Source organism: Pseudophryne corroboree, chromosome 2 (assembly GCF_028390025.1).
Source record: "Pseudophryne corroboree isolate aPseCor3 chromosome 2, aPseCor3.hap2, whole genome shotgun sequence".
NCBI classification, from domain to species: domain Eukaryota; kingdom Metazoa; phylum Chordata; class Amphibia; order Anura; family Myobatrachidae; genus Pseudophryne; species Pseudophryne corroboree.
This window is the reverse complement of record NC_086445.1, coordinates 1014951814-1014979265: the sequence shown is the minus strand read 5'-3', so window position 1 is coordinate 1014979265 and position 27452 is coordinate 1014951814. Positions and strand designations below refer to the sequence as shown.

The 27452-nt window shown below is 43.2% G+C and overlaps 1 protein-coding gene across 1 annotated transcript in view; it reads left to right on the top strand.

The window, feature by feature from the left end:
- Positions 1-23294, top strand: part of RIPK4 (receptor interacting serine/threonine kinase 4) — a 28438-nt gene extending 5144 nt beyond the window's left edge. Inside the window, exons 2-8 of the mRNA XM_063956682.1 lie at positions 10912-11203; positions 15227-15375; positions 15673-15722; positions 17681-17839; positions 19416-19522; positions 19843-20095; positions 20387-23294. Of these exons, the coding sequence (XP_063812752.1) occupies positions 10912-11203; positions 15227-15375; positions 15673-15722; positions 17681-17839; positions 19416-19522; positions 19843-20095; positions 20387-21315 (1939 nt within the window). The 3' untranslated portion in view covers positions 21316-23294. The remainder of the gene's footprint in view (positions 1-10911; positions 11204-15226; positions 15376-15672; positions 15723-17680; positions 17840-19415; positions 19523-19842; positions 20096-20386) is intronic.
- Positions 23295-27452: the final 4158 nt, after the last annotated feature.

Here is a 27452-nt window from a genome sequence, read left to right as displayed (position 1 = left end):
TAGGTGTGTATAATATTACACATTGCTGTAGCTGTATAGAGGGGATAGTGTACATGCAGCTATATAATGTATGTTACTATAGTTGTGTATAATATTACACATTGCTGTAGCTGGGATAGTGTACATGCAGCTATATAATGTATGTTACTATAGTTGTGTATAATATTACACATTGCTGTAGCTGGGATAGTGTACATGCAGCTATATAATGTATGTTACTATAGTTGTGTATAATATTACACATTACTGTAGCTGGGATAGTGTACATGCAGCTATATAATGTATGTTACTATAGTTGTGTATAATATTACACATTGCTGTAGCTGGGATAGTGTACATGCAGCTATATAATGTATGTTACTATAGTTGTGTATAATATTACACATTGCTGTAGCTGGGATAGTGTACATGCAGCTATATAATGTATGTTACTATAGTTGTGTATAATATTACATATTGCTGTAGCTGGGATAGTGTGCATGCAGCTATATAATGTATGTTACTATAGTTGTGTATAATATTACACATTGCTGTAGCTTGGATAGTGTACATGCAGCTATATAATGTATGTTACTATAGTTGTGTATAATATTACACATTGCTGTAGCGGGGATAGTGTACATGCAGCTATATAATGTATGTTACTATAGTTGTGTATAATATTACACATTGCTGTAGCTGGGATAGTGTACATGCAGCTATATAATGTATGTTACTATAGTTGTGTATAATATTACACATTGCTGTAGCGGGGATAGTGTACATGCAGCTATATAATGTATGTTACTATAGTTGTGTATAATATTACACATTGCTGTAGCGGGGATAGTGTACATGCAGCTATATAATGTATGTTACTATAGTTGTGTATAATACACATTGCTGTAGCTGGGATAGTGTACATGCAGCTATATAATGTATGTTACTATAGTTGTGTATAATATTACACATTGCTGTAGCGGGGATAGTGTACATGCAGCTATATAATGTATGTTACTATAGTTGTGTATAATATTACACATTGCTGTAGCTGGGATAGTGTACATGCAGCTATATAATGTATGTTACTATAGGTGTGTATAATATTACACATTGCTGTAGCTGGGATAGTGTACATGCAGCTATATAATGTATGTTACTATAGGTGTGTATAATATTACACATTGCTGTAGCTGGGATAGTGTACATGCAGCTATATAATGTATGTTACTATAGGTGTGTATAATATTGCACATTGCTGTAGCTGGGATAGTGTACATGCAGCTATATAATGTATGTTACTATAGGTGTGTATAATATTACACATTGCTGTAGCTGGGATAGTGTACATGCAGCTATATAATGTATGTTACTATAGTTGTGTATAATATTACACATTGCTGTAGCTGGGATAGTGTACATGCAGCTATATAATGTATGTTACTATAGGTGTGTATAATATTGCACATTGCTGTAGCTGGGATAGTGTACATGCAGCTATATAATGTATGTTACTATAGTTGTGTATAATGCACATTGCTGTAGCTGGGATAGTGTACATGCAGCTATATAATGTATGTTACTATAGGTGTGTATAATATTGCACATTGCTGTAGCTGGGATAGTGTACATGCAGCTATATAATGTATGTTACTATAGTTGTGTATAATATTACACATTGCTGTAGCTGGGATAGTGTACATGCAGCTATATAATGTATGTTACTATAGTTGTGTATAATATTACACATTGCTGTAGCTGGGATAGTGTACATGCAGCTATATAATGTATGTTACTATAGTTGTGTATAATATTACACATTGCTGTAGCTGGGATAGTGTACATGCAGCTATATAATGTATGTTACTATAGGTGTGTATAATATTGCACATTGCTGTAGCTGGGATAGTGTACATGCAGCTATATAATGTATGTTACTATAGTTGTGTATAATGCACATTGCTGTAGCTGGGATAGTGTACATGCAGCTATATAATGTATGTTACTATAGGTGTGTATAATATTGCACATTGCTGTAGCTGGGATAGTGTACATGCAGCTATATAATGTATGTTACTATAGTTGTGTATAATGCACATTGCTGTAGCTGGGATAGTGTACATGCAGCTATATAATGTATGTTACTATAGTTGTGTATAATATTACACATTGCTGTAGCTGGGATAGTGTACATGCAGCTATATAATGTATGTTACTATAGTTGTGTATAATATTACACATTGCTGTAGCTGGGATAGTGTACATGCAGCTATATAATGTATGTTACTATAGTTGTGTATAATATTACACATTGCTGTAGCTGGGATAGTGTACATGCAGCTATATAATGTATGTTACTATAGTTGTGTATAATACACATTGCTGTAGCTGGGATAGTGTACATGCAGCTATATAATGTATGTTACTATAGTTGTGTATAATATTGCACATTGCTGTAGCTGGGATAGTGTACATGCAGCTATATAATGTATGTTACTATAGTTGTGTATAATATTACACATTGCTGTAGCTGGGATAGTGTACATGCAGCTATATAATGTATGTTACTATAGGGGTGTATAATATTACACATTGCTGTAGCTGGGATAGTGTACATGCAGATATATAATGTATGTTACTATAGGGGTGTATAATATTACACATTGCTGTAGCTGGGATAGTGTACATGTTGCTATCGCTGTGTAGTGTGCACATAGGAGCTTGCAGCAACCTTGTGTCGGCCTATACAATGTTACATTGTGGAGCTGTACAATAAGCTTTGTTGTCAGTGTGACTTTGCCATAGCACACTGCTGTCTCCCGGGCAGGAAGGGTCTCTCTGGGCACACTCTGTGCTGGCAGTGTTTGGGGGTCTGTAGTCCCAGCTGGTGATATCTATGACCTGTACTGTACTGTGTAATTAGTGTGGCCGATGTGTTACCCTATACTCTGCAGTGTATTGTGTCTGTATTATGGAGGCAGGGGAATATAAAGGCTTGTTCCGTAGTTCATTCTGTTCCCTTATTTCCTTCTAATGTATACTTGTTATATCCCGGCTTCTCTATGGGGATTTTTTTTCATGCATATTTTTTTTCTGGTCACCAAAATCTGCTTTTAAGTGAATTGTTGTAATTAATAACTTTGCTCATGTTTATAGAATGCATATGCACGTAGATAAATTCATCGGAAAGTCCTTGTCTCTGATGTTTGTGTGTTTATTTTATTAAATGTATTGTTTCATCGCCAACTTATACCCCTTTTCCACTAGCTACATTTACCCGTGTTTTTGCATGTGGGGGGCGCATCAACACGGGTTTTTAGTAAGTGGAAACGGCTCAGCACGGGGTGAGTGACCCTGGAATCCTACCCGAGTAGCTACCTGGGTTGAACACGGTAACACGGTAATGACCCGGATTATTGTGCAGTGGAAACGGTCATTACCCGTGTTTCAGAACCGAGTAACGAGTGAAATCAGTAGGCTTTAACAGAGTTTACGCCAGAGCTTATCTGTGGAAACAGATCCGATCCGGGAATAACCCGTGTCAAAGTGCAGTGGAAACGGCGGGGCAGATGGGTGTGGATCATCAAATCGACAGTGTTTAGGTCGACAGGATTTCTAGGTTGACATGTGCTAGGTCGACAGGTCAAAAGGTCGACATGAGGTGTTTTTTTTTTTGTGTGTGCCGTTTTCTGCGTACAGTGACCGGGAAGCCGAATTAGTGCATCGCGTCCCATCGCATGGCTCGGCAGAGCTTACCGTTCCAATCTTAGTCCACGTGGATCGTTAAGTATGAAAAAGTAAAAAAATGAAAAACTCATGCCGACCTTTTGACCTGTCGACCTTCCAACCCTGTCGACCTCTTGACTGTCAACCTATAGTGGTCGACCTAAACATTGTCGACCTAGACTGTGTCGATCTTCAGACCGGATCCCGGGGCAGACACGGGTTGTAGCCGGGTTAAACATCCCGGATCGGACCCGGTATTCAGGTGGAAAGGGGGTATAAGTGTGACAGTAGCCCCCGGGCTGCTCCGCCGCCAGAGTAGCCCCTATGATGTGGGTGCTGCCATTATTATAATATCTGGCATTCGCTACTAGTCATTGCATTTCCTGCTAGGTTCAGTTGGCGAGACATGCTGAGATTTGCAGTTCCACCTGTTTTGCTGTCCATGGCACCCTAGAGGAAGGAAGGCTTCTGTCTATAGAGTGAGAACTGTCTTCAGTTTGTGCTCCAGAAAGATGGCAGCCGGGCCTTGTCTCACAGTTGGCTCACGCGTCGCTCTGACTGTGTTAGATGTTGGTGCTGTAGCAGGGCTGGGATACGGTCGTTAGGTCGACGCAGCTTAGGTCGCCAGTCATTAGGTCGACCACTAAAGTTCAACATGCATTAGGTTGACATGTACTAAGTCGACAGGTCAAACGTTCGACATGAGTTTTTCAAAATTTTTGTTAATTTTTTTGGATTTTTCCATACTTGACGATCCACGTGGACTAAAATTGGAACGGTAACCTGTGCCGAGCGAAGGAGACACGGTGCACTGATTGGGGTTTCTCCGTCGCTTTACGAAGAAAACGACACCAAAAAAAGTCTGAAAACTGATGTCGACCTTTTCACCTGTCGACCTAATGACTATCGACCTAAGTTGAGTCGACCCAATGACCCACACCCGCAGGGTGTGCATTCCCAGAGGGGCAGCTATGAGGGCTGCTGTGTGTGGGTCTGGTCACATCTTCCGGGCCTTCATTGGAGGATGATTAGCTGTTTACAAAGTGTGTTTATCTGGAATGGCCCGTGCACACTGCTGTTACTGGCGTCTTCATCTCTTTAACACTGGCAGGTGACAGCATGTACCTGGGCGTGCTGCCTGCTGGCTATAGTGACTCTGAGCCGTCAGGAGCAGCGGTGTCGTCTGTACGCTGCCTGGCCTCAGTTACTGGGTGCATTTAGGGTCAGTGGCGTGCCCTCCGCGGTTCCAGGACCGTGTCTGATATGCAGTGTCGCTGGCATTGCCTGAGGGGCGCCAGACTAATTAATCCAGATTTAGGAGACTATTTATTATCCTGCGATCAGACAAAACTGTTGCAAGATCATTTAATTCCCGAAAGGGTTAATGCCGCCTAAAGCTATGTACCGGGGCTTTCAGCTGTGCCCGTAGGCCTGAACGGGGATGGTGGAATCGGGCAACTATTCAAGCTGCAAAATGCAAAGCTTGTCGCTGCTAACGACCGCTGTACCAGGATGGCGTTAGCTGTGTCTGTCTATGGGTGCCAGTGATGCTGGAGGGGCTCTGCTGGGTCACCACTGGGCCAAATAGCTATGTCCCTGTGCGGACTGGATCCAAGTCTCTGCTTACAGTCACCCTTTCATTGCACTGGTACATCATTCTGTATCGCTGTACTATGGATAGTACATAGTTGCTCCATGCACACTGCCACCTATAATAAAAAGACTACAAGGGCCTTATGCAGGAGTCAGGCATGATGGGTGTATGGTTCCGGTGAGTTGGTCAATGTTTTTTAAGGCCACAATGGGGTCAATTCAATTTGCTGACAGTTGAATAGCGCCAGGAATTAGCTCCCGTCGCTATTCAGTTCTGCTCAATGTTAAGTCAGCGAATGCCCGTTCTCCCAGACTTAACAGGTTGATTTGTTGGGAGAACGGACATTCTCCGACTTAACTGCCCAGCGTGATGCTGATTCCCGACGGAATTGGCATTACGCCGGCCGCCTGCCAGCACTTTTGCTTGATATCTGCTCGCACCCCTCCTCCCCGGGGGTGAGAGAAGAAATCCAGACAATTAAGTGGCAAATGATGCTGTATTGAATAGCATCGGGAGCTAGTTCCCATAACTATTCAACTGTCGGCAAATTGAATTGAACCCTATGGTTTAAAGAACAAACCTGTGTTTTGAGTTTGTCTGTTCAATGACTACTGCTTTAAAAATAGACTAGAACCCGTGACTGCCTCCCGCAGGCTACTACATAGGGCCCCAAGTCACTGTATTTGGCTCTTGTGTTCTTTGTTTTATAACCTACAAATATCCACCTGCGACACCCAACAACATCTCCGTTCAAATCTAACCTGAACCTACGGTGCCTCACTTATTACTCCTGATAGGGGCGGAGCGAGATATTCTCTGTTACATCTTGTTTTACCCACTGGAGAAGCCTTTGTCTGTAAGGAGGTAATTGGTGAGGACAGTATGAGCTGCGTCTTGTAGAGGAACACAAATCCTGCTCATTAAGTCATTGTTAGATTTGTGACTGCCCCGCGGCACTGCCTGGCTTTCATGTCTTACAGTGGATTTCTTTTCTATATTTATTTTGTCATATATTGTGCCTGAGGAGCAGGGTGGCCATATGTTTCTGCAGGCAACGGAGGAGTTTAACGCATGGCATAGGCAGCCCTTGTAGAACTACAAGGCCCAGCAAGCCCTTCTAGCCATAGGGCTTGCCGCGCCACAAAAGTTGTAGAGCCACAAGTCTATACTCCTAGAGCAGGGATGGGGAACCTTCGGCCGTCCAGCTGTTGTTGAACTACACATCCCAGCATGCCCTGCAACAGTTTTAGCATGGCCAAATAGCCAACATTTTGCAAGGCATGCTGGTATGTGTAGTTCAACAACAGCTGGAGGGCCCGAAGGATCCCCATCCCTGCTCTAGAGCCTGGTATTATTATTATTATTATTTTATTTTTTAAAATATATTTTAGGGTAGCACGGCTGGTGTATTGGTTAGCATTACTGCCTCACAGCACTGAGGTCATGGGTTTGATTCCCACCATGTCCCTAACTGTGTGGAGTTTGTATATTCTCCCCGTACTTGCGTGGGTTTCCTCCGGGTACTCCGGTTTCCTCCCACAATCCAAAAATATACTGGTAGGTTAATTGGATCCCAACAAAATGAACCCTAGTGTGAATGTGTCTGTGTGTCATGTGATAGGAAATATAGAGTGTAAGCTCCACTGGGGCAGGGGCTGATGTGAATGCCCAAATATTCTCTGTAAAGCGCTGCGGAATATGTGTGTGTGCTATATAAATAATTGGTAAAAAAAAAATTGTTTATTGATTTTTTATTTTTTTTAAATGCAAAAAAAATACATTGTAACTTCTGCAATCATGATGGGGGACTGTCAGTCACATGTAACATTCTTGCATAAACAGCAGTAAATCGGAAATGTTTTCGATAGTTAACAGTTGTGTATCATTGGTATGTCGTTGCAGCTGTTTACTCAGAAAAACGTAGATGTTTCTCATTGCATGTTGCCATATCGGTGTGAAAGCTGGTCACCCAGTCCTAGTTTATGGTCTGATGTTCTTTGGGCTTTGTAAGAGAATATTTAAGCAAAAAATGAAAATGAAACCGAAATGGTGTTTATAACGCTGAAGATTACCAGGAACAAATGTCTGTACACTTTCCCACCTGTAACTATGACTGTAATAGGGAAAAAAAACAACTCAATGGTTCCTGTGCAAACATTTTTTTTAAATATCATCTATATTTTCCCACTGGGTAAGACACTACATTCATCAATCCCTGAATGTAAAATGTACGCCTATTTAATGAACGTGTTTTCGGAGATCTAACTGCATGCTCTTTTGCCCAGACATGTTTCAGTCTTAGGCTGATGCATGTGCCCCAAGATATTTTCTACAAGTATCCCAATAAATCTCTTGCTGACATGCGATGTGCTCGGCTGAGGCTTTTGAAGACTGTGTGCATTTAAATGGCCTCATTGTGATGTAGATACCGGCTAGGAGAATGCATACGCTGTGACTGGGCATTGTAGGCTGGGGTGAAGGGGGCATTGTAAGCTAATTCGGCCAAAGAAAGGACCAGACCGCTTTTTAATTAAGATAAAACCGCTTTGTAGAAATGCGACAAAACAAAGAGATTCGGAATAAACTCCTCATTGCATCAGAACCGGCTTTGTACCGTGCATTCCACATATCGGAATTCTTATTGAAATCTGCAGACTGCGTGGCTAAAAATGATGCTCAATGAAGCTGTATTTAACAATACAACCAACATATAATTCTATTCCCACTCCTATGGTGTTGTGGACACCCACGAGTGGGAATAGCCCTGGGACCCCTGCTGGCGTTCTGGCGTTCGGGATCCTGGCGTTGGTATACTGTAAATTGATGGTGCTATATTTAGGGTACCTGTCTATATAACACCCCTACTTCTAGATGCCCAGCCTCTCTGCTCCCCTACTGTTTCCCTCGGTCTCTGTATCCTCCCATAGGCCATCCAGAATGTAAGCTTTTGAGAGCAGGGCCCTCTTTCCTCTTGTGGATTCTATGTATGTTTATCTGCGGGATGTAAAGTGGTGTGCCGTTTCCCCATTAAAGTGAGCAGCTCGTGGCTTAACGAGGAACAGGGGGTTGAGAACAGCTGCTGAGTGGCATCAGTGGCGTCCAGAGTGGCGTTTACAAATAACCTGGCCCTGGGCTGCTGGGGGGTATACCTGTGCTGTGGCCGGCCAACGGCGGCGCCATCGGCCCAGTGATATCTTTGTTCTCTAGTGACCAGCGTCATCTTCCCAAATATCACTGGGAAGATGGCGCTCGCCGGGGAGGAGAGACCTGCTTCCAGATCAAGTAAGGTAGGAAGCGGGTGCCCTCCCCTGCCCATACTGCGTGCTCCATCACACAGCTGCAGTCCATCCTTCAGTGGCCTGTGTTCTCTGTGGCATGGACCATTGTCCCACATCTGCTTGTGCCGCAGATTGTGCCGCAGAAGGTGATGCAGCTCCGAGAATAGGGCTATATAGTCCCACCATACTCTTCATCATTCGCCACTGTTAAAATTCTACATAGACAGAGAGGGTCTAACCAGTGGTATAATCCAGTAACTGTATCAACTTCTATTTGGAAGCCTTCAAAGTACTTGACCTAAATCCTTGATCGTTTCATGTAAGTGTTATAAGGAAACGTGCTTGTCCCTTTTTTTTGTGCAAATCACAGTGCGAGCTGAAGCATTGGGGGACTTTCTGTTTTTCTATGGTGGAGAAAGCGTTTAGGTAGATCTTCTTTTTTTTTTTTTTTTTCTGCCCAACCCACCTCGTGAATATTTAAAGAGCTGTGGAGTGAAACCCTTTTATATACACATGGGAACATAAACCGTGCGTGTTACACTCATTGGCGCATACCGATGGAGCATGTAACTCTAGATTCATTTGTCGGTCCTCACTAGTTTTTATGTATCTAATACTATGAATATAGCTGAGATATGATCACCATATTCTGTCAGCTTCTAGCTATCAGTTACTGAGCATAGTTGGGTAGGAACAGTTTAAAATGTTATAAAAGGTTTTTATGTAAATAAAAAAAGATTTTTTTTTTTTTTTTTTTGCTTTTAATGTTTTAATTAAAAAAATTTAATCTTTCTTATTATATTAATACTGTGAATCATTGCTTTGCATTAGAAACCTTGATCAACCATGTTTTAATGTTTTCTAGTATTGGAGTCGATTCAATTCAGCGCGCTGTTTAATTTCGACGGGAAGGAGCGCACTGTTATATCAGATTACAGGATGTCTGCTCGCACGCCTCCTGAGGTGCGAGTAGGAATCTGACAAAACTACTGCCGTGATGCTGTTTGTGCCTTTGTGCGGCGGATCACTTCAGTCGGAGAATGTCCGTTCTCACAACTAAACACACGGTTTAAGGTGCCGGTACTAGCATTCTCCAACATAACAGTGCGCTGAATAGCTCCAGGACCTGCTTCCCGGCGCTGTTCACATCGCACTGAATTGAATTGACCACATTAAGGGGGAATTCTAATAGCAGCCATAATTTCAGTGCTTAAAGAGGTCCTAGAGTTGTTGTCCCCCCACACACACCTGAGCAATAAAGGGATTGCGCGCGCCGCAGGCGCAAAAAAGTGTTGTGGTCTCAAAAAGAAAGGGGCGTGTTCAGCCAGTAGTATTCCCAATTCAGATAACGCCGCACAGTAGCACAATCATTAGTGCCCCTTATACACAAAGCCCACAGTAGTAGCACCCCAAACACACACACAGTGCCCACAGCAGTAGTGACCCTTTATACAATGCCCTCAGTAGTAGTGCACCTTATGCAATGCCCACTGTAGTGGTAGTACCCACAGTTGTTGTGCCCCCTTATGTGGAGCCCATAGTATTGGTGCCCCTTATGTCCCCAGGAGTGATGCCCCTTATTAAGGGCCCCCAGTGGTAATTCCCCCATGTAGATATGCCCCCTGTAGTTATGCCCCCTCTAGTAGCGCCACTTGCACAAACAAAAAAAACACAATACGTACCAGCTCCGCTCCTGCTGTTTCCGGACCGCTGCCCTCCGCCTGGCCGCCTGCTCCTCGGAACTATGGGAGAGACGTCATGACTTCTCTCCCATAGCGCACAACCGCACACTGCCAGAGCTGGAAGCCGATGCTCAGGAGTGAGCTCCTGCTGCCGCTGATGGGAAGGAGCCGGCGCCTGCTGGTAAAAAAAAATCTCTCAATTTGTCCCTGAAGTGGACTGACCCGAAAATAAATTCCAAATAATTACCTTTTTTTTTTTTTTTTTTTCCCCCGGCTGTGAAAACGCATAGGTCCGTCAGCTTCTCACTGGTTCTATGTGTGTTTGCCTGAAAAAATATAATTTTTCGGGAGAAAAACGTAGTTTAATTGAAAAGGCCGAAGCGGAACATCGGGGAAATATTGCTATTAAATCCCCGTTTTTTTTTTTTTTTTTTCACCCAATCAATTATTGGGGCTAATTGAACGTACAGAATAGGTATTTTGTACAAGTTACCAATTGTGACTTTATTTGTATTTGCCTGGAGGTCATACTTTGGTTTGGGTAGCTTCCGGCAGTGTCAAATACTCTAGAATCTTGCAAAAAAACAAAAACTAAGACACCTATGAGGTTTGTGGCACCATACTGATCTCTGGTTGCTTTATCACTCAACAGAGAACGCATCGAGCTGGTTGAGGAGGCCAAGAAGATGGAGAGGGCCAAATTTCGCTGCATCCTACCGGTGTATGGCATCTGCAGCGACCCAGTTGGTCTGGTCATGGAATATATGGAGACCGGATCTCTGGAGAAGCTCTTGGCTTCTGAGCGCTTGCCGTGGGATTTAAGGTTTCGGATCATTCATGAGACTGCAGTAGGGATGAACTTTCTTCATTGCATGAGCCCACCACTGCTTCACCTGGACTTGAAGCCTGCGAATATCCTGCTTGATGGGCATTACCATGTCAAGGTAGGTGTCTGGCATTTACCATCCATCAAGGAAGCTTCTTTCTCCCATTGTGATCCATAAATACTGGCGATTAATTTAGATACCAAAACTGGGCTTGAATTCCCATGGTCCGATATAGACAATAGTGTCTCCAGCTGTTCCATAATGTCCGCTTCTCCAAACGGTTGGGGAACAAGTTAACCATGACTTTTATCGGACCATGCATGGCCACCTGTAGATAGTTGGGACCAGACGTGAACTGCAACAGCCAGAGAATTAATACTCTTGTACAGGAACCCTCCCATTTTATTTGTACTTGCTACACCTGCACAATCCACAACCGTAGACCACACATAGAATTGCAGGAGTTCTTGTCCAGAGACCAGGGGGTTGGGCGCCTTGTGCTGTAACATTTGACTGTTAGTCACGTTTTGTTTGAGTTGCAAATTCGATGAATGTCAGTGGCTACACTGAGGTTTGTAAATTTCTTAAATCTGTTACTGAAGTAGAAGGACATATTGGGGATATGTAACGAGTCTTGGAGAGCAAGATTAAAGGTTCTATTCATGAAGCAGTGAAAAGTGTGGAGAAGTGAGCCAGTGGAGAAGTTGCCCATGGCAACCAATCAGTGCTTAAGTAACATTCATAAAATGCATTCTATAAAATTATACGAAGCAGCTGATTGGTTGCCATGGGCAACTTCTCCACTGGCTCATTTCTCCACACTTTTCATTGCTTCATGAATAGACCCCAAAGTACCAGCCAATCGGCTTCTACCTGCCATGTTGCGGGCTGTGTTTGAAAAATGACAGGAGCTGATTGGTTGCTACTACAGTATATAGCGCTCCACTTTGTCTCTCACTAAGTTTTGATACAATGCCCCTTGTCAGTTACAAGTATTTGTTGAGGCTCAGTTATTTAACATGCCACATCCTGCTCTTCACAAGCCCTGAAGGGTCTCCGGATTACAAAATTGTGACCCTTTTATTTCTTTGATGTGACTGTCATCAGACTATAGCTGTATATGGGGTTTGTGGTGGGCTATATTCTGGACAATTGTCTGTTTGGTTTTATGTAAGTGACAAGGCCGAGCCTTAAGTTGCACTTCCGGCTGTGTAGACTCTTCACCCTGAGTTTAGTGTTTTTTGTTACTGTGGGGACTGTGCGTCTCCCTGCTTTATTCTAAGGTGTCTTCTTTGTTTTCCCAATGTCTCTAACGTTGGCGACTAGTAATTTACAAAACGGCTGCAACTTAATGCATCTCTAGTGGCCGCGCGCTTCTGTTTTGCAGGCAATTTTCAAGCAGTCGGCCTTTTTATTGCGGCGTGCGTTTCCTGATAATGAGCGTTTCGACTGACTTATACACTATTTGTAGAGATTTGATTGGGGAATGGCTTTCACGACCACAGTCTCCTTCCAACTAAACGGGCATCCCTTGCTGATGGGTCCAACTGCTTGTGTGGGGACATTTTGGTCCGATCCCCCACCACCCGTGCTATAGATGGAGAGAGAGAGAGAAATCTATTTGATGCATCTGCCCAAAGTCCTGCTTTCTTGCTGTGACATGTCCGCTGTCACGTGTAGGACTACCTTGGTTACGAAGTGGCGTGTCCTCAAGCAAAGTAACTCTGATTGTTGAGCAATTGGCTTCATTAATGTGCATTTAGCTATTCTGTGGTTTGGAGAAATATTCCTCCTGTCCGTGGGCTAGTATCTTGCGACATAACTGAGGCATGAGGCACTTTGTGCTTCATGCTAGGGTTTTTCCTCGCATCTACATCCCTTTGTCACCTGTATAATTTGTGTTATTTAAAGGTATGAGTTGGCAGCTGTGCTCAGTGATGTCACCGGTTCCTGGTAAACGAATCGCCTTTGTATTTGTGCCTCAGCCGTGTTACCAGCAAACCTAATAGTCCTGAATATAGGTCCTGGGCATAGAGGTGGCCCAGCCAGACCGGGCCCAGTGCTTTTGTGTATATAGTATAAACCAGGCTCCTGTCTGGACCATTTGATGTGATGTCAGGTGCTCCGTTATGACCACCGGTGATCCTCGCAATGAGATGGTGCCTCATGTAATTGCGATCGTTATACTTCACATAACGCGGTGTCCCGGCTGCAGTTATGTTCCTATTAGATGTGTATGTCTGGAATGCCCTTTAGGACCGTACAAATATCACTGCGTCTAATAATAACAGCTGAGTGAGTTACCTGGAATACAGAGGACATCATCTCTGGTTCCCGGCACAGGTTATTCACTAACCCTGTCACCAGACACCGTCTCTGACCCGTCCTGTACTCGTGTCATGGAATCCGGGAGCAGAAGGTTTCACAAACCTTACCAGCATCAGACTAACGCCAGGCAGATGAGCGGGTGGCACCCCTACCAGCGTCAGACTAACGCCAGGCAGATGAGCAGGTGGCACTGCAATATCTAGCTATTATTAGATTGATACCTCTTTATTACCCCTACCAGCGTCAGACTAACGCCAGGCAGATGAGCAGGTGGCACTGCAATCTCTAGCTATTATTAGATTGATACCTCTTTATTACCCCTACCAGCGTCAGACTAACACCAGGCAGATGAGCAGGTGGCACTGCAATCTCTAGCCATTATTAGACTGATACTTCTTTTTTACCGGAGGGGATGAAACAGCCACCTGGTCACCACCATTTATCTCTGTACCACCACACTCCGCGGCAGTATTCTTGAGCTCCTTGAGTGGTTAGTTTTTTCCTATTAGTCACTTCTTTGTGTGGAGATTTATCAAAGCTTGGAGAGAGAGTACCAGCCAGGCAGCTCCTAACTGTCAGTTTACAAACTGTGGGGCAGATGTACTAAGCCGTGGCGAGAGATAAAGTACCATCCAATCTGCTCCTAACCGCCATGCTACAGGCTGTGTTTGAAAAATTACAGTTCGGAGCTGGTTGGTTTCTACTTTCTCTCTCTCTCTCTCTCTCTCTCTCTCTCTCTCTCCTTTGATTAATCTCCCCCCTTTGTGTTTAAAAAGTCCGGACTAGGCGTCACGAGCAAGATTCAGTGTACGCGCAGTGAGAACAGATCACGCATCCGTCTCCGGTGTTGTGATCAGTCGTTGTGTGCATTGTTAAAGTCACATTCAGGCACGGCTCTGCGGGGGTCAAAGCAAAGTCCTTCCTTCTCTGATATCACGTGTTCTGCAAGTCGTCTGCACTGTGCAGCCAGTGTGTAACATCAATATGTATTCCGCGTTTCCTTGTGTACGTGGAAAGACGGACACTTTTTTAAAAAAACAAAAAACTTTTTTTAACCTATATATTTTCAAGATGTGATGTTCTCCAAGGTGTTCTCTCACGTCTGTGTCTGTATAACATATTGGCATCTCGTGCACTGTGGAGACTGCCAGCGAGGCACAGCATTAATCAGTGTTCAGCCACGTTGTTGTCTCGGTAAAATGGAAAATTTGACACCATGTAGTCAAGTGGTCAGACTATTGGAAAATTAAAATAAAGATCAGTTTGCGTGGGGAATGTTGAGCGATAAAGTTTGGAAAATAATTTTCAGAGATTACCCTTGGTTTATGTGGCAAATAAAACTTTAAATGAAATACTGCAAAATGATTATTAATAATGGTAAAGTTTAAAAAAAAAAATATATATATATATATATATATATATATATAATATAATTTTTTGAAAAAAATATTTATATCTATCTTTTACTATTCCTTTTTCCATCTATATTGTTTTGTAGCGAATGATCTGAAAAAGCCTTATAGACACTCGGTCCACCGAATTGTTTGCCAACCGTAGCTAGCTGTAACTGTACAGAGCCCGATTTCCAATTCGAATGGCGTGTTTATTCACTGCGAGCCCATGTGTATGAGCAGTCAGTGGATGCTTGATGATTAATGGTACATGTAGAACCTTTGCTATTCCAGCAGTGGACCGGTTTGTTCCCATTGAGCCGGCTTGCTGGAGAACCCTTGTCTCTTGGCATGTGTGTTTGGGAAGTAAATGATTGCTCCTCACTAACCATGTTTTTATATCTGGTTGCTCACTCTCTAGATCTCAGATTTTGGGCTCGCGAAGTGGAACGGCCTGTCTAATTCTCATGAGCTGAGCTTGGATGGGATCTGCGGCACCATTGCCTATCTCCCACCAGAGCGTTTCAAGGAGAAGAACCGGAGCTTTGACACCAAGCATGACGTCTACAGGTGAGCAGAGCCGGAGGTCAATCTTGAGGCTTTGTGAGAAGTCTTCATTCGTTCGTTACGGTGATTTGTAACAGAGCTGGATCTATTCCAACTGGCATGGCTTCTTGGATCTTTGTCTTGGATTTTTCACTTTATATGTTTTGGGAAGAGATAACATTAAATACTTGTTCCAAGTTGTCTACTTCTGTAGCACCAATGCATGTCCTGTTGTCTGTTTAGTTTATCTTGTACAGATGACTTAATGCATAGAGTTTAATATTTTTATTATTTTGTTTTCTTCTCCCCTTCATTGTCCAGTTTTGCAGTCGTCATTTGGGGACTCCTCACACAGCAGAAACCCTTTGCAGGTAACCACCTTATAAGTTGACCCTACTAATTTGCTTTGCTGTCATTTAAGACCTCTCAATGGCCACTGGTTAAATTAAGATTGTAGCCCTAGCGCTTTCACTGATCAGTATTCTGTTTCTCGATGGCCACTAGAGGCAGACAAAATGGCTGACGGCGGGCCCATCGCCTATAAACTGAACTCATAAATTTGTTATCACTAGTTTCTGGCACTTCCAAAAGATATATCCACAAGTAAAGTTCAATAACAATGTATGTGTCCTACACCTACTTCTCATTCATAGCTGTTCCCATTTGGGAGGCTGTAACCGAGCCTCCCAAAATCCCAGATCAGCCTAACCCAGAGTTTCCTAAAGTCCTCCATTTACAGTCCAGATATTAAGGATATTCATGCTTAAGCACAGGTGACTTTTATACCCCGTTCACACCGCACAAATAACCCGGTATCGACCCGTCATGTTGCCGGGTCTGTGTGCGGTCCCAGCCCGGTAATTCAACCAGGGAATAAAGCAGGGTTATTTTCTGGTTCAATACTGGCTCAGTGGCAGCGTGAACGGGTTCCCGTTCACTACATAGGGAGAGGCGGCGCGGAGGTGAGTTCATCTCCCAGCGCTGGCTCCGCCCCCCACCGCAAATTGCCGGGTCCGGAAGCCAGCGCTTAGGCTCCAATGCCGGATTCCACCGGGGAAGGACCCGTTTCCAATTCCCAGATGGGATCCAGCATTGGCGACGTCAAAGGGGTATTAATTAGTACATTAGTCAATTTGAAGTAACCACCTGGCCTGGATATCCTTAAAACTGGACTGTAATAGCAGCAGAGTTTTGGAATCTCTGCCCTAACTTGTTTATTTATGTTGACCAACAGAGGAGAGGGAAGGGGAGGGGGGGGGGGGGATTAATACATTTCCGGCCATATTATACTGTATATTGCTGTTCCAGAGAGAGAGATATACAGATGGGTCCACATTTATCTTGACCTTTAATAGGATTAACGGAGACTGGGCAGTCGTACGTAATCCCCTGCTGTATTGTTCTCTGTATTGTATTGCAGCTGATAACAATAGATGAAGGGTTTATGCTAATAAGTCATGTTGGGCCTAGGCGCAGAAAACTAGTCAAGATAACCGTGGACCCATCTGTACGTACAACAAAGTGTTTTTGTTTAGTTTGTGTAAGGCACCTGTTCTGGCCATTGTGCGACGCAGAAAGCGATAGCATAGGTGGACTGCCGTGCCATGTACCGCTACTGTCCTTGGGAAATATTTGGTCATGCGCAGAAAGCCCCAGCAAAGGCCACCGCTTGCTGCAGCTTTTATTATTCAGTTCCGTCTTGCGGTGCAAATGTTCCCCTTTGCAGGGTGTGCTGACGCTCTCCCGCCGGTATGCATAGCATTTCCAATTGTGTCTTTTTCTGTAGGGGATGTGGCCAAGCCTCCCTGATTTGGCCACACCCACTTTAGTACCTGGGCCCCATGGCTGTCCCAACAGCCCTGTAAGGGAATACCCACGAGTAACTGAGTAGTATGGGTGCGACTGACTCGCCTTGCCTAAAATTAGCGGCCCCTAGCTGCTATTGCAGCCATGTTTGTTTACAGTTACCAGCCAATGGATACAAAGGGGAAATATAAAACACTTGAGTGTTTTATATAAACTCTTTAGTTCTATGCAACTTTCATATTGGTTCTATAGCACCTTTTTAAAATGAGTTTATTTACAACTCCCCCCTCCCCCAGCAGTTTCCAGTGGATTGCGTACTTATATCCCAGGCAAGTTGAGGCATATTCAGCTACGTGGCTTGCGGGCTGTACTGGTGGTTAGTGTGATGTTTTAGGTGCGGAGCGTGGGCAGTGCAGAAGTATGTGCAGCATACACGACTGAGGAAAGTGATTTATGGTACTTTTCCTGGCTGTTTTTTATGTTTCTGAATTGCATTATTATTTTTTTATTAACTCTCTTGTAGAGGAGAAAAACATTCTGCATATTATGGTGAAAGTTGGAGGGGGTCTGCGGCCGGACCTATCGCACATCCCAAGATCCCGACCCCCGCAGTGTGAGGAGATGATCAAACTGATGCAGCAATGCTGGCACGACAAGCCTGCCAGGCGACCTACATTTCAAGGTAAGAGGCGACTGTATTGTACGGTGCCCAGATACAAATTCAATACTTACCGTGTACAGTCCGATGCAATCCTCTTGCAATTTATCAAGGAGATTTATCAAGCCTTGGCCAGTGATAAAGTGCCAACCAATCGGCTCCTAACTGTCATTTTTTAAACTCTGGCTGTAACATGACAGGAGCTGATTGGCTGGTCATTTATCACTCTCCAAGGCTTGATAAATCTGGGCCTAGAAAGGCGTGCAAGTTACAGGCTTTAGAGAAAAGGAAGTTTCGGAGTGGCCGATTACTTCTACTTGAATAAACAGAGAGATACGTGTGCGCGTTATCTGGAGTGTGTCATCGGGGGAAGAACAACTTCCTTCACACACTGACACTTCAAGTTGAATAAAAGTTTAAGTAGAACCCGTTGCCAAATATGTTTCTTGGAGGTTGTAGGCTGAGTTTGCAGGATTTTGCTTTGTGTGTGGTTTTTTTTTTTTTTTGTTTATACATTTTCTTTCCGTCAATCGGAAAATGTATGTTTGGCTGAGCTTCCGGCAGCTGATCCTGGAATGTGGACTATCCGGCATCGACAAGTCCTGACAAAGTGTCTGTTGTGTCAGGGATGACTTTGTTACAACACTTTTAAAGTTTTAGCACTTCAGTTCTGAATGTTCTCAAACCTATGATGAGAGAGGTCAGCGTGAAATATTGCAGTTTTCTTTTTTTTTTCCTTAACTGCTGTTATTTTTGTTTTTTTATGTCTCCACGTTCTCTGATCATATCTGTACTCCTAAGGAGATTCTCATTCTACATATAACTGCCCATTAAACAGATATGTAGATAGTTATCGTGTAAAGATTGTTACATCTTACTGTGTATTATAGGCACTACACATTCGCCGAGATGGCCGATACGGCCGGCGGGTGAGCCGGCGGCGGAAGGGGAAAGGGAGGAGTGAAGTTTCTTCACTCCCCCTGTCACCCGGCTCCATAGCAGTGCATGCGAATATGGATGAGATTGTCCATATTGGCCTGCACGCACAAGCGACCCGGCACCAACGATGAACGAGCGTGGGGCCGCGCATCATTCATCGCTGGTGCCTACACACTGAACGATATGACGTTCATATCGTTCAGTTAGATCTTCAAGTGTGTATGGCCGATTAGTCATGTAGTTTCTCCTGAATTTGCCTTTGTACATAGCCCTCTTTCAGTGCATTGGTAAATATTAATGAGCATCCCTTTTTACTGCTACCTTTGCTCAAAGTGTAAATGGAGGAAGGCTGCAAGGGTTCAGCACGCAGGACCACCCACGTTAACAGCTTATTTAAGTATTGTTAGCTGCAGATGCGCTAGACAGAGGGAGTGGTGACACAACAGAGGTGTGGGATTTTTCCACAATTCTTTTTCACTTTTATTTCACTATATTTTTTTAATTGACATTTTGTCAATGTAAGTGTGGAAGAGCGCTATATTTTTTACTAACTTTGAGTTTTATGCTAGTTATTAAACGCCATTAATTTGACTTTTGCGCAGTATATCTGGCAGATATTTGACCACTTTTTTTTTTTTTCTTTTCTCCCCCCACTAAATAGAAATTGCCTCCGAGACGGAGCTACTGTGTACAAAACATGAGAATGACACCAGTCCTGTTCCTTGCCCGGACGCTATGGAAAATGTTGGCACAGGAAGTAAACAAGAGGTAATGAGTTATAAATCTGCTATTGTGCAAACCAGAGGTAACAAATTGACTTAACAGGTAGACTTACAAATAGTTTCGGCCTAGATGACCTGATAATTCAAAAGATGAGACGAAATAGGTCATTATTGTAGCACCAATTGGCAAAGGACATGCCTCCAATCATTAGGCCACACCCCTTCTGACCACAAGAACTGAAGGCGACCAGTTCTTGGTGGTTACGTAATCTAAATATACGCATACATAATTTTACCAGAGGGTTGCCTTGTTAACTGAGCCGTGCTGCAGATATTGGTCTAACCGTGACGCTTTTTCTGTTTTAGAATTTGGCCAAGCGGTCAGAACGCGAATGCCCCACTCCCGTGTTTGATAAAGACTACAGCCTTTCCGAACTGCTCTCCCAGCTGGATTCCGGGATCTCGCAAACCATGGAAGGACCTGAGAGCCTCTGCCACAGTGTTTCCGAGCCAGAGCTGGCGACCAGCGACAAACGCCTCTCCGGAATCTCCTCTGACTCCGCCTTCTCATCCAGAGGCTCCCTATCCCTCTCCTTCGATAAAGATTGTTCAGTAGCTGGTAAGTTCTGCAGGTTCTGAGCACGTTTGTCCAGGAGATAGTATGGTGAACTCCTTTGTAGTGTGTTAGCCTCTGTGTCATTGCCAAAACAAGTGCACATGCCTGACCCAAAATGAGAAGGTTTCTATGTAGACCTTGTGGGACTAGGTTCATACAAAGCGTAGAAGAGGCACAAATCTAAGCCCACATTATACAGTTAATTTTAAAATGCAGTGAAGCATATGGTAATTAAACTTCATCCGATGGACTCATTTCCTACTAATATATATGTTTTCTTTTCCTCCCAATCAGACCTTAGCACCACGGAGATCCAGAAGAAGAAGCTGATTGATGCCATTGTGGCCGGAGACAATGCAAAGCTGCTGAAAATTCTGCAGCCTCAAGATGTGGAATTGGTGTTGGATGGGAGGTCCAGTCTCCTTCACCTGGCTGTGGAGGCCGGGCAGGAGGAGTGCGTCAAGTTGCTGCTTCTCTACAATGCCAACCCCAACATGACCAACTTGAAGGGCTCTACACCACTCCACATTGCTGCAGAGAAGAAGCTGAAAGGCATCGTGGAACTTCTCCTGTCTAAGAAGATCAACATCAGTGCCAAGGACGAAGACCACTTCACCGCTCTTCACTTTTCCGCCCAAAACGGTGATGAGTCCATTACTCGAGTCCTCCTGGAGAAGAACGCCTCCATGAGCGAAGTTGACAGTAAAGGCAGAACACCTCTTCACATCGCTTGCCAACACGGCCAGGAAACAATCGTCCGTCTTTTTCTCCGGCGAGGTGCCGATATTACCATTAAGGGACTGGACAACTGGGTGTCCCTGCATTACGCTGCCTGGCAGGGGCACTTAAATATCGTCAGGCTTTTGGCAAAGCAGTATAAGGCTGACCTGAACTCCCAGACCTCTGATGGCAGAACCCCCTTGCATCTCGCTGCACAAAGAGGGCATTACAGAGTGGCTCGGACCCTCGTGGAGCTCGGCTGTGACGTGGACATTCCAAACGTGCACTTGAAAACCCCTCTGCACATTGCGGCTGAGACTGGCCACACCAGCACTGCGCGACTGCTCGTCCACCACAGGGCTAAGACTAATGCCACCACGGTAGATGGCTACACGGCTCTAGATCTAGCCAGCCACCACAAGCATTACTCTGCTATTAAGCTTTTGATGGATGAAAGATCGAATGGTCAGGAGGAGGTGGTCTTTTTTGTGGAGAGTGTTTAACACAACAATTCTAGTCTATTGAAGCCAAGCCTGTGTTTCTCAAGTCCTTTGAGTGGATGGATGTTTTTATGGCCCTCACCGGTTTCAGTTATGTGATGGACCTTACTGCAAATGTCTTAAATTGGTTTCTGTGGCAACATGTCTCACTTATCGCACACACGTGGAACTTCCAAAGATTCCTACAGTTTTCCTTCTGTTGCAGCTGTCAAATGCTTCCTGGGGTTTTTAATTCCATAAAGAGGGAACCCTGTCTAAAATAAGACTTTACCAAGGACATAATTACCTCATTAATTTTAATGATTACAGTCCTGTTCTTGGAGTATATTTCATTTCATTTTGTTTGAAACATTTCTGCATAGTTCAATTTTTTTTTTTTTTACAAGATTTGCTGGTCTCAACCTTGGATTAAGGGTCGTGGATTACTCTCACTGTTAGTTGTGGTATTTGTACACTGATATTGGTGGAGCTATAAGAAACCATGGAGAGAGAGAGAGAGTGGAGAAGTTGCTCAAAGCATCTAATTAGCTTCTAAGGGGGCTATTTACTAAGCCGTGGACGGAGATAAAGTTCCAGCCAATCGGCTCCTAACTGCCATGTAACTGGGTTTGAAAAAATGACAGCTAGGAACTGGTTGGCTGGTACTTCATCTCCGTCCACATAATCTCCATCCAAGGCTTAATAAATAGACCCCACAGCAAGTGTAATTTATCTTGCATAATGGGTGTTTGAATTGGCAAAATCTGATTTGTTGCTTTGGTCTTCTCCACTTTGTCTCTCTCCAAGGAGTACATGGTACATCCCCCCCCCCCCCCCCCATAGTCACACAAATTATAGCAAGAAAATAAGTAACTATGTATGTATACATGTAGGATCAATGATCCCTTTCTTACGTGGTTTTTATCATGTATTTTTTTTTTTGTAAACTTTTTTAATTTTTTAAATCTATTAGAAGATGAATAATTGGTAACGTGGAACTACAACCACAAAGCTACTTGTGTTTGACACCGCACCGCTCCGTTTTCTATGACTGCTTGTTTTGTTTTTTGTTTTTCACTTTGGGTCAAACGGTAAAAGCACTTTTCTGGAAATATGCTGATGTTTGTAGATCTGCACTCCATGGTGTTAAGTACATAGGTTTCCCAATTTTTTGTGAACTTCATTAATTGGCTTATTCAGGTCTTTTTCCAGGATACAAAATATTCTTTCTGGTCTCCTCCTTGTTTTTTTTCCAAAAGCTCATTTATACCTTCCAGACAGAGTGGTTTGTTTGTGTAGGCCTTGGATACAACACGATTGTGTCCGGCCTGAGTCTCTGTTGTATCGAAGGTCAACTGCATGAACTGCAACTGCAATATACAAACACTTATTGCAACAGCACAGGAACAAGAAAATCACTATCTGTAACAGATGCAGGAATTCACTTAAAAGACCATGTACTGTATTACCTGATGGTGGAAAACACATTTAAGAAGCCTGGGGCCGTCTGTAATAGCGTGCAGGTGGCGGCCGCATTCCAGCCGGTAATGATGACCAACTGGTTAAGGAAAGTTGTCACATTTCTCAGTGACAAGTTCCAGGGCAGTTCCGGTCAATAGGTCGTAATCAATTGGTCGACACAAATATATCCACATGATTTTTTTATTTTTTATTTGGGGGGGGGGGTTTCTACTAATTTTTCTTACTTTACCATCCACTTGTTCTATGATTGGGAACGGAAGCATGGCAAGCAAATCGTTACACTAATTGGGGTTCCATGTGCTGAAACCTACAAATTGACACCAGGAAACCTAAAAAGAACTTGTGTCGACCTTTTTATGTGTCCATCATTTACAAGGCATGGTTTTGCCCTATGAATGATTGCCACTTTATCCACTTGACTGACAATTTCCCCCCCCCCCCCCAAAAAACGCTCTGAAATTGTAGTTTTTTTTCAGGAGTGAATTAAGTGAAGAACATTAATTTAACCCTATCCAAAATGATTTTAGTTAAAAAATAATAATAATATATATATATATATATATATATATATATATATATATATATATATATATATTATTTTTTTTTAACTAAAATCATATATATATATATATATATATATATATATATATATATATATATATATATATATATACATACACACACACACTTTTGCAAAAGAAAAGAAAAAAAGACCAGCACTCAACGTTTGGATGATAAAAAGTAAAAAGGGGTTTATTCCTTACAGAAGAAACATCTGGACATGATCCTAGTACTACAGCCCGACGGCCGTTTCAACTCTCCCTGACGAAAACCACGGAGAGTGCTGGTCTTTTTTTCTTTTCTTTTGCAATAGTGTCTGTATCAATTTCCAGGACCCTGCACCACCATGTCAATTTTATTTGATTTTTATGGAGTGCTGTCATTTTGCTATGTTTTGTGTGTATATGTATGTGTGTGTGTATGTGTGTGTGTGTGTGTGTATATATATATATATATATATATATATATATATATATAATGCCCGAAACATCAATAGGAAACATCGTGATCATCATTTTGAGGGCCTGGACAGCCTCCAGGTACACAGGGGGGGGGGGGGTAATTTACACTCCCCAGCGGCTGCTATTGTCTGCAGCTGCTGGAGGAGGGGATCCTGCCGTGCTGACCAATCAGCAGTGATCGGCAGCACAGCAATCATTAGGGGAGAGTGCAGGGAGGCAGATGGACTTCCGGTCTTTCTGACAGCAGCAGCGGAGGGAAGTTTCTCTTCCCTGCCGCTGATAACACTCTCAATCTGACTGGTCGCATCCTGTGCTCCCAGGTCAGATAAAGAACTTGCAGGCATGGTCGCATCTGATGCAAGTGGTAAAAAAAAAAAAAAAAAAAAAAAAAGTCCAAGATCATCCGGCAGAAAATCCTGGCATTGTGTTGCAGCGTGGTTTGCACAGGGGCTCACTTACTCCTGTTCGCTTTATCCCCATCTGAATAAACCCCATAGTGGACTTGGATGTTTGTTTTGCTTGTTAAATTTGTTTTTCCATTTGTGGTGTCATTTTAAGTGAAACTGCCCGTTGAGCTTTAATAAACGCATTGTTGTAAAGGAAACTGATCTTAGCTGAGGAGGTTGACGATGCACAAAGCATGCTGCGAGTTGTAGTTCTTTTAACCCACAGTGTGCATAAATCACACAGCCTGGCGATCGTGGCTGGTGCCGAGCGGGTTAACGGGAGCCACCTGACAGCCAGCCGTCCTATGGCCGGTTAACTCCCTTTTACCAAATTACAGGCCGCATGAGGCCTCGCCTGTGGCTGGTTTGTGTGCACACGTGTCTGTTTGCTATTGCAAATCCATGTAATATTATCTCGTTTCCCTAAACGAATTGTTAATTTGGGGACTAACGATTTAATTATTTTTTTTTTTAAATGACTGTAATTTGAATACACAGTTGCTATGAAATATACTGTGTATATCTCCTTTAGCCGGTCTTGCATATAACCTGTGTTTATCTCTTTCTGTGACAGAACATGTGTTGAATGGATGGATTGTGTATGTTTTAGTACACCCTTTTGTTTTGTATTGTGATGTTATTTCTCGTTCTTCTGCATTGTATTACAGGAATTTTTACAAATAAACTATTTTACTACTGAGGATGAAACCTATCCTGTGTTTTATTATTAGGAAGTTTTTAGCCACAATGGTTCATAAGACCACACAAATCACTAGTAAACCATCCACTCACTTATTAGTCCACTTGCACTAGACGGAGAATTGTCAAGAGTTCTGGCGCTATTGTACAAGTAATTTCTACTGTCTACTCTTAGGGGGAGATGTTTCAAATCTTTGAGATAGATAAAGTACAAACTAATCAGCTCCTACCTGTCATAAAAAACCCACAGCCTCTAACATGGCAGTTAGGAGCTGATTGGCTGGTACTTTACTTTATTTCTCTCCAAACTTTGATAAGTCTCCCCAATAGGCCACTGTCCTAATGGGGGATTCCATGCGTGAGGCTTTACATATTACAGCACTGTTGTATTAAGTAATCAGATATTCACATTCAGTTTTTAAATGACTGTGGATTAATGACAGCCAGAACCTGTTTGGTTGGTATTGTTAATAGGACATTTGTGCAAATGGCATTCCCCTTTTCTTTTTGTTGAAGCAACATTGCATTGTAAACGTGACAAAATATACATTTGGATGGAGGCATTTTAGAATTGGTGTACATATAAAATGTTAAAATGTCTACTTCCAAAAATCTTATAGAAAAGAAAACAAAAACCGTTACATAAAATGCAGTATGCATAGGATTTTTATTAAGAATATCCTTTTCATCCTTTCTGGTACAGTCCTTAATGATCTTACTGGAGCAGTCCAGGAATCAGCACAGGATTGTATATCTTATCCTCTGGTCCAGCCAATCAGCTCCTAACTGCCATGTTGCATGCTGTGTTTGAAAAAATTATAGTTAGGAGCTGATTGGCTGGTGCTTTATCACCGTGCAATGTAACTCTCCCAAGGCTTGATAAATCTGGGCCAGTGACTATACGGAGTTGGTGCTTCCTGTCTGCTAGTCTGTTCTAAATTATTTACCCGCCACCTAAAAAAAAAAGTGCAACATCCATGAATTTCATACGGGCTTGGAGAATGGCACCTAATTATGTCTCTTTTTTTATTTTATTTTTATTTTTTGTAAGTACAATATGCCATGCTTTTATATATGTTACATACAAGTAACAGCTACTAACTGGCAGGGAACTCCTCCAAGGCACTGGATTGACCTGCCCCAAAGAGCTTGCAATCTAAAAGCTATGAGAATTTTTGTGTGGATTCTGGCTCATTTTGCCACCTTGTTATAGCATGACTGAATTGAGATGTTCTGCAAAATCTGGGCAGCACAGCTGGCGTGATGGTTAGCATTACTCCCCACAGCACTGAGGTCTTAGACTGGGTTCCTGGCATGGCCCTAACTGTGTGGAGTTTGTATATTCTCACCGTGCTTGCGTAGCTTTCCTCCCACACACAAAAAATCTGCTGCTGGGTTAATAGGCTCCCATCAAAATGAACTCTTGTGTGTGTGTATACGTGTGGTAGGGAATTTAGATTGTAAGCTCCACCTGTATAAAATGTTTGCATAATTTTTCCACATAGGTCTCTTCCACAATTACTCCACACCGCCAGTTCTAGGGAAAATCTGCTGCGCCTCTCCCGTAATAGCTGTCCTTGGTGTGTATATAGGGTGCTTCCGGTCTATTTACAGAATACAGACTCTGTTGACACGTGAGATGTGGTGCAATGGATGTACTCATAGTGCCTGCAGGTGATATTACTCTGCAGCAATAAAACTGATTACTGACCAGGGATCTATTCTGGAGTGTTTATAAAGGGAGGTGTACCTGCTTGCCTTCTGCCAGCTAATTTAGATGCTGGGAGGCTGACACTCGCACAAGTTGCAGCAAGTCTCCGCTGTCATCTCATATGTTCCCAGGCTCCCCGCAGCTCTCAGCAGGTAGAGTCACATTTACATACACCGCGCGGCTTTAATAATGTATTTATAGGCGCACAGCTGATAGCGCTGGTTGTTGACACACATTTCTGTGTATGACCCGAATACGTTTTCCAGAGAGTGACTCTTCTTCAGGAGTGGGAGGCTCACAAACACTGCTTTTTAAGCTTATACGGATACATGCACCCAGCCAATCAGCTCCTAACGGTCATGTCACAGCCTGATTGGAGCTGATTGGTTGGCACTTTATCTCTCTCTCCACTTTATCTCTCTATTTATTTAAGCTTTGATAAATCTCCCACTGACTATTAACGTTTTCTCATCTTAGAGAAGAACAAATATGTGGTTCTCAAAGTCCCCAACAGAACTGGCTTTAAGGATATCCGTGCTTGAGCACAGGTGATTGGATTACTATTTTGGATATTCTTCTTTAACTAGCTGTGCTCAAGCATGGATATTCTTCAAGCCAGGAAGGTTTAGGGGGCTTTGAAGGTTGAGTTTGGGGAACACTGAACTATTCAGAGAGAATTTCCCCCATTATAGAAAATGGTCTCCGTTTGGCAGGTCGACCCTACTTAGGTCGACAGCTATTGGTCGACATTGACACGGTCGGCATGGATAAATGGACGGGATCCGGTCACTAGGTCGACCA